Source organism: Catharus ustulatus, chromosome 1 (assembly GCF_009819885.2).
Source record: "Catharus ustulatus isolate bCatUst1 chromosome 1, bCatUst1.pri.v2, whole genome shotgun sequence".
NCBI classification, from domain to species: domain Eukaryota; kingdom Metazoa; phylum Chordata; class Aves; order Passeriformes; family Turdidae; genus Catharus; species Catharus ustulatus.
In genome coordinates, this window is record NC_046221.1 from 97,973,986 (window position 1) to 97,986,886 (window position 12,901).

Below are 12,901 nucleotides of genomic sequence, written 5' to 3' on the forward strand. Positions count from 1 at the left end.
GACAAATTGGCATTTTAGACAGATAAGGCGGGGAAGAAGTTGGAGTCAATTTTGTAAAAGGCTTTTGTAAAGGAATGGGAGAGTGCAGTTTCAGCAGGATTAAAAATACAGACCTCAAATGTCAAGAGAATGTTTGGTTTGAGTGCTAGCAATACTTTATGAAGGCAGATACATACTGGAATGGCTTGTGTAGCAAAGGGATACAAATATACTTCACTGGAAACAGTTAATATCAGGCAGTCAGGTGGGACGTGGATGGCAGAGGGTAAAGCCTTGAAGGAAGTACAGGGACTGGGTAACTCCTGGTCATCCTTTACAGCTCCTGTAATGCTCAGTTAAACTTTCAAGTATGTAAATTGAATGATACTATAGAAAAGCTTTTGTAATTCCACATTTCTGTGCCACAGCTTGGTTCGTGGGACATTATCTGTCCCACGACTTTTAGGTTGTGGCTTGGACAGAGAAACTGTCCCAAATCCATGGGGAGTTGTCATTTGGGAGTACCCCGCTGCTGTCAGTAGATGGCGCTGTTTCTCTTCCGGTACATTCCCGATCTCTGTGCCGCGGGTAACTCTCCCTAAATTTCTCCTATGGAGTCTGCTTACCCGTCAGGCTTTAAATGGATTGCATTCAGGAGCATCAGAGGGTTTAGTACTTGTTCTTAATTTCTTCAGCAGCCTTTATTCCCGTGCTGTTTTGACTGGCAGAGGATGGCTGTTTTTACATGCATCTGGGAGTGCTTGTATGGAGCTGTGTGTATTTGTCAGGGACCAGCTATGTTAAAGTGGATTCACTGAGAATACCTATGGATCATAATAAAACTTGCAGTTATTCCCTGAACAGTCCTTAGAAACTCAAGGAACTCGCACATTTTTTGTGTGTAAACTATAAAACCAATAGTAAGTGTAGTGGTTCAAAGCACAGCTCTGAGCCCTGTGATGATATCAGGTGGTAACATTAACTTGTAGTTATTGTGTGTTACCTTTCAGACCTTTTTTTTTTGTTTGTTTATTAGAAGTGAATTTTGAAAATATTCAATAGTTTCACTTTTTATTTTTGCAATGGTGAAGTGGATACCCAAGTGGTGTGTAGGAGCCCATTAAGTGAGCTCTGTGTGCTGAGAATGAAAATGATGTTGGCAGTGTTTCCATATAGAATGAGAAGGTTTCTGAGCCCCTGGGAGGTTGGTTAATTGTACAGTTAAATTGTTAGAATGGTTTCTGTAGCACTTTTGGTCTACATTCGCTGAAGCTGCCACAGATCTGAAATGCAGACACCCCATTGTGGATGCTGATATGAACATGGCCAGGTTTGCACTAATGGGTTGTGATCTCTGTGCCATTGCTGGTGTTGGAGTCTCTGGGATGGCTACAGCTGGTGAGGATCAGAAGGTGTTGTAGTGGCTTAATTTCCCTGCTTTTTCTTCTCAAATGCCTGCCTTGCACCTACTGTATGGAATCTGAGATGTAAGTAGCTTCAATAAATGCAGGCAGGTAGAGTTCTGAGAGATGAAAGTGTGCCAGGGTTTTGGGGTATAAGTCATACAGAAGCAGGTGAGGAAGGGTGTGGAGCGACATGAGTGAACAGTCTGTCACTTCTGCCTGAGAAATGAGGGAGAGCAGCTTCTTGACAGGAGATGAGTTCTTTGAGTTGGCCTCTGATTTAAGCCTCTGATGAGCTTACTTTTATGGAGAAAAATGGAAGGGTCTGGGTAGTATTTTAGAAAGTGTTTTGCATCAAACCTACTGGATGTATTTTTTTTTTTGTGATCTTTTAGGTGGTGAAATTTTGACATATATTGAGATGGGCAATTCATCTTGATGCAGTGTGCCACATTTCTAGAAGAGTTAACATCAATATTTATTTTTCATTTATGATTTATTGGAATAACTGTTGAATAAGCAAACAGTAGTTCACTGCTAGTTAAAGGTGAATGGTTTAAGTGTTGGTTTGGAATATACAATAAACGGCATGAGTGGATCTGTGACTCGAAATTCCAATCTTAGCTTCACCTTGACAGTGGAGTTCTGGTAATTCTTTGAGGCTGTGGATATGGACAGGTAGACAGTTCTCTCCAGGAAGTGAAGAAATATATAAATCACTGGTGGTCTGATGGGGACTGAGGTGATAAACTTTAGCAGTATTAGAGGTAGAGCTGGAAAAAAAATTGGTGTAATCTCCCTATGCCTGCTTTCTGCATTAATAGGGCAGAAGGGCTACTTCAAAAGGGTTTTAAAGAACTAGTGAGGCATGTGCTTATTTTTTGAGCACTTTTTGGAAGACTTACTTTGAGGCAAGTATTTTTGTCAAATGTGGAAAGGCATTAAGTGTTGTAAATATACCTTTTTGTATAAGGTAGATTACTTTGTTTGCCTGAAAAAGCGGTCTGCTATTTATACACCAAACTCTGTTCTTTTACAGTTGCAGAAAAACCCATTTGTCAGGCTCAGTTTTTGGTTTCCACTCAGTGATTTTGTGGTGATTGAGGGGCAAATACTCTTGAAAACAGAATTCTCTTTTTTCCTTCTGTTTTGTACCTGGTGCTATGTTTAAGATGATTAATATATAATCTATGTACTTACCATTATGTGTTCTATTTTGTGAATTGTGGATTAAGAAATGCAGATTATGGGATTGTGATCAAATATATAAATCAGGAAGCTGGATTGCTGACTTTATGGAAGAATTTTGCTGTCTCCTCTCATTCCCTGAAGAACAAATAAGGAAACTGAAATGTGATTTATGTGCCTTATTTATGCATAATAATTATGGTCATTTTACAACTTTTTATCCATTGGAACTGTGTGTCTGGAAATTATTTCACTGTAATAGAGAGTTGGACAGATAGTATTTCACTGTCTAGATAAAAAACAATGGGAGTTAATTTATGGCATTTCTCCCTTGAAGTAGGGTGTCCATAAATGAGATCTCCAATGGCTTCAAACAGCCATTTCTTATTCTCGTGGGACTCTTTCTCTGTTGGGGTCTCGCCAAGAGTTGTTTCTGTTGCTGTAGAAAAGGAGCAGGGTGAAGACTATGTAAATGAAAGCTGAGTGCTCTCTGGCATAAAGTGTGTGAGAGTTCCAAGTTTTCACAGGTTTGAGATAACCCTAGGGATAACTTGCATCCTGCTTGAGGTAACTGTAAATGGACTCTTCTCTTAAGAGGTGGTGCCTTTAAAATATTCTGCTGCTTTCCAGACAATAATGAGGGAGCTCAGCTGGTGTCTCATCAAGCATCCAGGCATGCCTGTTGGTTCTTGCTATCCTCTGGAATCTGGTGCTTAGAAAAACTGAGATGGGCATTTTAACATTTGTTTGCTGTAAGGTGTAAAATTCTGTATCTTCAGATAAATTACTCAGAGATGTACTGGGGTTATAATAAGAGTTCTTTGTGAATATTTCCTTTGTAATTAAATACTACTTTTTGTTTATTTAGCCATCCTAGTTATTTTATCTGCAACTTTTGCCAGTACAGCATGTGGAGGCACAGTGAGAATGCAAAATGTAGCTGACAAAGACCCTCTATACTACTTGATTAAAGAATTATTGAATGTATAATTGTAGTCAGGAAAAAGAAAAATGGCACATTCTTACAAAGTGTTTGCAAGCAGGAGAAGACTTGGAGAGGCTACTGTAATCCATTATTGTGTTTAGCAGCATTGAAAGAACAACTGAATTCAGTAATTCTTATGCAAGTAAAGTGTAGAAAATATTCCAGACTTTTAAAAAGACATCATTAAAATGAAAGCTTTTGTGAAAATAAGCTAACTTCATAGTAAATAAATAACACAAAACGAAGAGGAAACTCTCAATTCACTACAAATGGTATATAATAGAAAGTCAGCTCAGTACATCTTGGAGAATAAGTCAAAAATCATACATGTGTAGAGAGGTATAGTAGTTATGAATGAGTTGCTAGGAGAAATGCAACAATAGTAAGGTCTGTGTTCACTGAAGTGCCTTTTCTGGTTGTATTTTTATACCTCTCAATTTAGAAACAAAAGTAAAGGAGGAAAGTATTAAAATGGTTACAAAAATGCTTAAGGCACTACTGAATAAACTAAACATTAGAGTGCTTTCAAAAAGCTGGCTTTTCCCTGTTGAGGTACCACTGAAGTTGAAGGGTAAAAAAATGATCTGTTTTTCTTGCTGCAAGATAAGAGAGGATCTGTAATCCTTGAGAATCAGACTCCAGGGTTACAGTGCGTTCCTTCATCCACATGTGGTCAGGAAATTTCCTTTTTCTTGTGCACTGTTTTGTAAAGGTCTAGGACTTGAAAGAGGGAGAAGTCCCTCTTGTATTTAAGGACACAGCCCCTAAATTTTTCCCCAGGTTGGTTGTAGTGTCAGGTTCCTAATCAAAGGGAAAAGAATTATGTTGCTGCACTACAATTGCCGCCGTCGGTAAATGCCGTTTGCTCATTAGTGAATGTTTCTTCTGATTTGTGCTCTCATTTATAATGTGAAAGCAGTGCTTTGCTTCAGACAACCTCTGCAGCTCTGGAGCAAATGAGCAGCTGACAGGCTTACTTTTAACAATGCATAGCTTAAATTGTTGTTTTCTTAAAATAGGCTTCATATTTTTCCTCAAATCCCTGGTAATTCCTTTCAGATGTTTGTTGTATTTTGCCGCATTTTCAAATGGGAAGACTTGATCCTTCAAAAGAGATAATGAAAGTTAAAAAACTCACACTAACAAACCAGTGGCTACACGTGGTAACCTGTTGGAGGAAAAGGAAGATAAAAACCCCTCACTTGCTCTTGGAGCTCACATTCAGGCCCTGTACTACTTGGAGCTAAGTTGGTCTCATCTGAATGATGAGATGGGTATATGGTTGAAGAAGTATTCAAAGATTCAATTTTTTGAGGTTGTTTCCTTTTTTTTGTTTTTTAAGCAATTTCACCATTTTGTGACAGTTATGGTTTTCTGTCTTTTTCAGAACTGATATGAAAACTGAGAGTTCTGATCCTCATTAGCAGTAGAACTCAAAACTGATTTGATTAACTTGAGCAGGGACATGAGTTTATACTTTATTGCAGTTGCATTTCAATCTGACAAATTATTTTTCATTAAAGCTGAACAGGAATAAACTGTGCCAAAGCTGAGATAAATATTGGCACAGGGCTTTTTAATGTTTCAAAAGAACATGTTTTACAGAAGTGCAAGTGCATGCCTGCACTGGGACAAAACGTATATTTTACTTCCATGAAGGTGCAACAGTCCTGGTGTGGTACTTGCATGTGATTTTGCTCCTTTCAGTGTGTTGTGTTGTTTATACACATAGTTCCTGACAATGATGGAAGTGTTTGGGATGTATTGTAACATGCTTTCCATGCTCATAGGTAATTCCGTAAGTGATCCACTACCTCGTATTTGACAGGTGTTTTTACATGTAAGCACTCTTTTAAATGGCAGTCAGACAATGCAGCTGTCATTACACAACAGGCTGGCTGTAAGACATGCAGAGTTCATAACAGTCCTGTGAGAAGGCTGGCTAGAAGACACACCTGTACAGTGTAGTCCTAGTGTGGTTTTATCAGCATAGCAGTCTTTCTGGGCTCAGACCCCTGGGTACTCTGCTGAAGGATTTGAATGGGTCCTCTGGAGCTAGGGGAAGGATGCTGCAGTATCTGTGTGGAAGTCTCTCACTTCTGATGCATACTGATCAGTAGCTGAACAGTTCTGTGTTGATAGATAAACTCTGGGCTGATGTTAAACTTACTGTGTTGAGAGGCCGAAAGTAGCACAGGTCATAAAAATAAGAAGCCAAAAGAAACAAGGAAGCCTTTTCTCTACACTTCTGTGTATCAGCAAAGATTTTTTTCTCGATGCAATTTCTGGTGATCATGATGGAAGATTCACAAGTAGTACAGGAGTGCTGTTCTATGTATCTGTGGCCCTGGGTAGTGAGGGAAAACTCAGCCCTGTTTCATGCAGTGGAAACAATTCTTTATGATCCTTGGTTGCAGTGTGATTATTTTGGCTGTTGAGGAAGAACTTCGCTACTCGTATTTCCAACTCCTTAACTGAACTCCTGGATATGCCAGGAGAGCTGCTGTGCTGTATTCTGATGAGCTGCAGAACAACAGAACATGGGAAGTGCTAGTGTGTCATTTCAACTGTTGGGAAGATTTAAAGTCTGAATTGCTTTGTCGAGAGACAAAAAACACAGGGTAGCCTTGATTAACTTACACTTCTAAGTACTTCTGTATACTAAATAGTGTGAGTGCTTGTGGACTTTAGTCATCTCTCTTTCTGGGCTGTTCCTTAGTAGTCACCAGTGATGTCTGTCTTCTGCTGCGTGAGCTGATCAGTTCTACCCACCATCTCCTGCCTTTAAGCCCATTATCTCTTTGATGTAAGGACCTTTGTTCCTACCCTGAAACTGCTTATATTTCTGGAATTTTTTTCCCTAAATGTTATAAGGTCTTTCATATTCATGTGCAGCTACCATTAACAGGATTTCTAAGAGATGGATTGTGCAAAAAATTTTCTTCCAGAAACTATTCTCTCTGTTCTCAAGCATGAGACAGGTGTTCATGTGTCAGCTCATTTCATCCATTGTTACAGTGTTAATTTGCCTGGTGCAGGAACTGTTGTTACAGACCTTAGTTATTTTTAAAAATAAAGCATACCAACCAGCTCAAAAAAAACCCCAACAAAACAAACCAGCAACCACCAAAAAGCAACTAAAAACACCCAAAACCATGACAGTGTTTGCCACTCCATACTCTTGCAGGTGTCAGGGGAGTTCTCAGAGATCAGATTGTTCACAGTTGCTATTTCATCCTTGCCTTCTCTTGAAAGTCTCGCAAGGTGAATGCCATCTCAACCTGGTAATTCCCTTTTGGTTTGTTGGATTCCATAATATTTTGTGCAGCTGCTTGAAGTTACAACAGGTTATCTTGAGGAGTTGTTCTGGGATGGGAACCAGAACAGTTTCTTCTCTGGTGATCAGAGATGGGCAGAGTCCCTGTCGCTGCTGTCCTGAAGCTTTTTCCTGCTTGATTGCCATCCTCATGCAGTGGTTGTCTGCTGAGTGTACAGAATCTGGGGAAGCTTTCTGCTCCTGATGTGTTTGAAGGACAATTTAATAATAAATTAATAATGGTATCTTGGTGGTTAAAGCACTTGCTGAGGTTGCACAAAGTCTGTGTTCACTGTCTTCACCTGAAGGAGAGATGGATTTCCTATTCCCTAACACAGTGACTTAGTCATTGAACTATTTTGAGGATGTGCACTTAATCATTATATTAAATTTTATTGAATTTTCAAAGAGCTGAGGCCTAGAATGCAGTTAGGTTTTTTCAGGAAATGAGTGAATCAGCTACTGACTCTGTTGGTGACTACATAAATGTTCTGTGTGGAACAGATGTATCAGTGAAAGAAAGAGGGGAAACTCCTTTTACAATGATTTTCTAACCTAGAAATAAAAAAAACAGTTGTGGGAGGGCTTGGTTTAAATCTTTGATCCGTGGTTGATAAAAATCAATTTAAAAGAGGATCACTTAGTGCAGTACAAGTTGTGTATCTCAGGCTGTTGTCTTGCCAATGTTCAAATAATTCTGTAAAGCTTCGGCAATGCTTTGTACTAGATATTCCCAATTATGGTGCTGGGAGCATTTTCCTGGAAGGTGAGGGAATTGGGTTTTATTTTCCTTGAACAGAAAACACAAACTCTTGACCTTGCACTTCTCAAGAGTCATAACCTTCACATTTATGAACAGAAGGGTGGTAGTATTAATGCCTCGGAAGAATTGTGAATCTTGCATTTGATTTTTTATGTTTTACTTAAAAAATACTTGGAGACTGAACTTGGGGTTGAAATTAGTCACACTTTTTTTTTCAATTTTATTGCTAAAAATAGTAAAATCAAAACCCAGCCTCAGTCCAAATTCTAAGGAAAACTTGCTTAGCAAGTGCTAGACAGGTGCATTGCTGTCTGTGCTGGAGTTTGAGCAGTGTGTTTTATAGGAGGACAAGTGAAAGGATAATTTCTAAAATGAATGCAGCAAGATTCATAAGAGTTCTTCTACTAGTGACTTCTAAATTACCCAAAGACTCCTTGTGACTGTATAAGCCAAAACCAACACCTTAAACCTGAACCATAAATCAGCTAGTGGCTAGTTTAGGTCAGGAGGCACAGAGATAATAGTCTGCAGTTGAGGAATAACCACTTGTGCACAAACTGCTGTTGTTTTATTTTGCAGCTGTATCATATAGCCAACCTGAAAATAACAGCAGCATGAACTAAAGTAGTGAAGTCCATCTGGAATTAAAAGGTTACAGCAAGTGATAAAAGGAATGCACTGCACAATTGCTTTGACTGAGAAATATTTGCTCTGCTAATGACAAGAGAAGCAGTAATTTTTAAGTTAATTAGATTCAGCTTTTCTTTTAATACTATTTGGTGTACAGAGCAGGTTACCTCAAGGTGAAATCTAAACCTCAAAAGAGAGGTTCCCACAGAGAGCAGGTGACCTTATGGAAATTACAACATGTAATTCATCACAGTTAATGTGGGTTTGGACTGCATGACTAGAGAGGTCTCACTTATATGCAGTTTGATAACAGGTTCCCATTGTCAGTAATTTATACAAAAAAGAGAAGTTATAATATGCTTATTACCTTTTTTCCACATATAAAGCAGATAATTTTTTTAGTCAGATGTCTGACATGTCATTTACAAGCATCTTGAAAATGAATTTTAAAAGTGCATAGAGTCCCCAATTATTCATGGTAGTCTTAATATATTAAATTAAGATTCTAAAACCAATTTTTAATATACTTGTAGTACATCAACATCTGTTCTAGAATGAAATCTCTCTTGTTTTGTGTTCTTTATCTTATTTCTTACTTTACTTCAAAATTGAGCAGCTTTAACGAATGTTTACATTATAGGCACTTTAGGCTCTAAGGTGATGACAGCTGGTTAGACTTGTATTTAAACAAACTTCTGTGCTGTAATGCTGCTTTGTTTGTATTATTAGAAAGACATTTGTTTTGGTTTTAATTTATTGTGAGAGTCTCATGTGGTGTTTCAGTTACATGATTTCATGTTTTTTTTCCATCCTGCCCTCTGTATGGAGTACTTCACAAGCACTGAAGGACTGTTCATTTCATGTTACATTTTGGCCCTGTTTCAATAGGAGGCTCCATGTTGTCTCTATTGTATTATGTCCCACTTGGAAAACAAAGGATTCCTTCCCCCTGCACCCACCCATGGAAGTTTTTTGTCGTGCTCAAGTAATTTTCACGGCTGCAGGAGACAGGAAGGTGATGTTTTTCCCAGTTTAAAGATGAGAATGTGAGGCAAGGAAAAGGTGTAGACAAAAATACATAGAAGTACCTGATAACTTTAGGAATTCACTATGAAACATTTGGGCTCTGATTTTTCAGAATACATAGCATCTTCTGTCTTGAAAACAAAAAATGACCTCAAATTCGCTGTAAGTTCAAGTGGAGAAGTAGAGATCAGATGGGTGCTGCTGTTAGAAATACTTGAAGCTTCACAGCTGTTAGTGACGCTTTCATCTTTTAATCACTGTTGAACTGTTGCAGGACTAGGGATAACTAGCTAAAAAAAGGGATGAGAGAAGCTTACAAAATGAATAATATAAGCTTATTCTGTCCTAAAAGGAAAAAAAATAATGATACTTGAAGAAATGGATTGCCACTGACTTGTGTCCTCCAATTTAAAAAAAATATTTATTTTGCATCTTGTATAACCTACCTGAATTTGTGAGCTAATACTTTCTTCTGCCTTTTTAATCATTCCTCATACACTGCGCACATCATAGATGATGCAACAAATAAGGCAGGTACAGGTCAGATTACGTTATCCTTCATGGTGTAATCCTGATTGATCCATTCATCCATGATTTGAATGAGACATAGATTTCTTTTTTTATTTAGAGAAAATATGACACATAATATTACCATACTCTAAGGTGTATAGAGAGGCCAAGCTGAAAATCAGAGGTAGCCTTCTCTGTCACTTTCTAAATTCAACGCTAGATTATTTTTAACCTTAATGCTCTTTTAACATTGAGGCTTCTGTGCATGTAATAGCTTTCACTTTCTGAAGAAATAAACTGCAGCTGAATTTGGGGATCTTGATTTTCTATGTGTGTGATTCAGTGTAGCTCTGCTTGTAGAGATGAATCTTAAATTAAACCATTTAATAGCTCTCCTGCTATGCTGCCTCCATGTTCCCAGGGCTGAACTGCAGGGATTCTCTTATGTCTGTATCAGTGGCCCTTAGCCTGGCATTCTCTTAGGATACTTAACATGCTTATCCTGTTTGTGAGTTTGTAGATGGTGGGAAAACAAAACTGATGAAGTGTTTGATTTCCAGATGTTTAGCAATAAGCTTTGGAATTACTTTTCCTGTCCAGACATCTCCTAAACTACTGCAGTTTAGGCTTGCTAACCTGCAGCAAATCTTGAGTTTTTTTCAGTCTGTTCTGGAGGTTATGTAAAATACTTGCATGCACTGGTGCTTTTGTAAGGAGTTCAAAGCATCTGCTAACTGTTGCATATGGAAGTGGAATTTTTCCAATATGGAATTTTTTTTTTAATGTAATTATTTTGAACCAGATGCTAACAGGATTTGTCATGCAAGTCCCTACTTTCTGAATTGAGGCTTATCACATGTTCATTCTTTCTTTCTCTTTTCCTACCCAGGATTTATTTATTTTCCCATTTGCCTGATTGCCTTTGCAGCTTCTCATCTGTCATTCTCTTCCAACCTCTTGCATTCCCACCATTTTGCTCAGTGGTTGCATCACAGTTTGAATTTCTGTGTCTAGTCTAGCGAGTGCTAAACTCTCTTGAATCTCTCTCTGTGCTCCTCAATACCTACAAGTGACCTCAAGTCAGACTCAAGGTCTCTTTGCATCAGATTTAGGGAGATTCTTCTGCTGTGCTAAACAGGACATGGCTTTCACTCTCTCTTCTGTGTATGGATCTGAGTCCTGTTTGAATATCCTCCTTATGTAGGGAAGTAGTGGTGAGAGCTCTTGCTGATTTAGTTGAGTACGTGTGAAGTCTTTTCCATGCTGTAATGAGTGGGACTGGGACCTCCTGGGAAAGATGGAAAAAATTCACCAATCTCCTGGGAAACCATTGGCTGTGAGATTTGTCCTGGGAGAACTTGGCACCCAAGTAGCAACCATAGGGCTGGGGAGAGATTGAGAGACTACAGGTTAGGAGGAGGAAGTGGTGAACCATGCCTCAGGGCAGGACCAAAAGCAGAAGGGAGCATGCAGAGCTGCCTGCACTGCAAAGTCACCAGGTCACCTGGAATATGGCAAATCCCTACTGCCAGGCATGAAGAATTCAATGCAAAGTGGGAGCTTTATTTAATAAAGCCTTACTTTGTGCTCTCACGTAACTATGATTTTTCCCTCCCTAGAACTAACTATCCTGCATGGTAGTCTGATGGAATCCTGAATGTTTTCTTTAATTTGAAGAAATTCTGAAATTCCAGGGTTTTTCTTCTTTTTGAGTAACTCCAGACACGTGCATATTCTAGCTGTCATTTTTGTGGATGCTGAAATATTATGGATGGATTTTTGTGGGTGGCAAAATGTATATGCCTGGCAGAAAAGTATTCCAAATTTTATATTTTTGCTCCCAAAGCACAGAGCTGTAAAAAATTCCTGCATAACAAGCTTTCCAGAATTTTGTTACCCATGAACTAAGCCATTTTAGCTGTTGGCACAGAGAAATTAGGGAAAAAAACTGATCTGAGGCAGATAGTTGGCTTGGAAAATTGCATTCAGAAGCTCTGAAATTTCACAAGATTGTAAGAGTGGAAAGCTGCAATCTCTTACAGCAAAGATCCATGGTCCACAGTGCCAGTGCCAAAAGCAGCATACAAGGCAATTTGAATAATATGCATTTTTGCATAATGTGATGTGGGTCTGAGCTTCAACCTTGTGAGGAAAGCACGTGTGAGATGTCCTTGTTCCCAGCTCCCGGCTTCCTCCTGGTTCAACACCAACACACAGGCCAGACTCTGCCATTAGGTGGTCACTGGTGTCTGTTTGCTTTGAGTTTCCACAAGCCCTGGCTTCTGATTTGAGACACCAGAGTAGACTGGTGCTCCACTTGCTCCACATTACCCTAGAGATGGAAAGTGTCAGACAGCTTTGATAATGGGTTTGCTCCTGTCTTTGTGTATTGCTCCTTTTCGTGTTTTAAACCTCCAACCAACTTTTTATCTTAGCTGTGTTTAATAGCTTCAGCAGTTCTGGAAGAGATGCTGAGACTGCTTTCAGATGGGGTTTGTTATTCATGTATTGAAAGTAGTGGATCTGATGAAAAATATAGCTCAGCGTTTATAATATAAAGACTTTTACCAATTAAGGGAAATGAAATTAGCTTAATTTACGGTGTCATCACTGTACTGAAGATTATACCATATTTTCATTATATTAATGAAAAGTTGCTATCTCAGTTAATTTGATCATCTTAGCAACCTAAGGCCATGAAGGGGTACAAAGTTCAGTGTGTCTTGTCTTTAAAAGAGACAGTTCTGGTTTTGAAACTATTTAAAATGCTATTCTGACAACAGCTATTAGAAACAGGAATGCTAAAACTGAAACAATTTAGACATGCTAATTGATTGTATTGTGCAGGTAGGTTGTGAATTCTTAATTACATGATTTTTAATAAACTGTCTGCTGTTGGTTTTGTGTAGATCATCGTTTGCAGGCTGGAAGTGCCAAGTGCAGGATAATTCAGTGAATGATGTGGACTATTTCAGCTTCTTGTTTTCAACCCTTATAGGTAATCCATATGATTGTAATAATTCAGAATTAACAAAATGAAATTTGTTTTGATAGTCAGTTACTGAATTTAGTTTAGAGTAAATGGTTTAGTAAGTACTTCC

The 12,901-nt window shown here is 38.6% G+C and overlaps 1 protein-coding gene across 5 annotated transcripts in view; it reads left to right on the top strand.

Annotated features, from left to right (window-relative positions):
- Positions 1–12,901, top strand: part of TEX10 (testis expressed 10) — a 54,679-nt gene that overhangs the window by 24,365 nt on the left and 17,413 nt on the right. For all 5 annotated transcript variants that reach the window (XM_033057144.1, XM_033057187.1, XM_033057166.1 and 2 more), the window contains one exon: positions 12,710–12,798. In XM_033057144.1, coding sequence (XP_032913035.1) covers positions 12,710–12,798 — 89 coding nt within the window. The remainder of the gene's footprint in view (positions 1–12,709; positions 12,799–12,901) is intronic.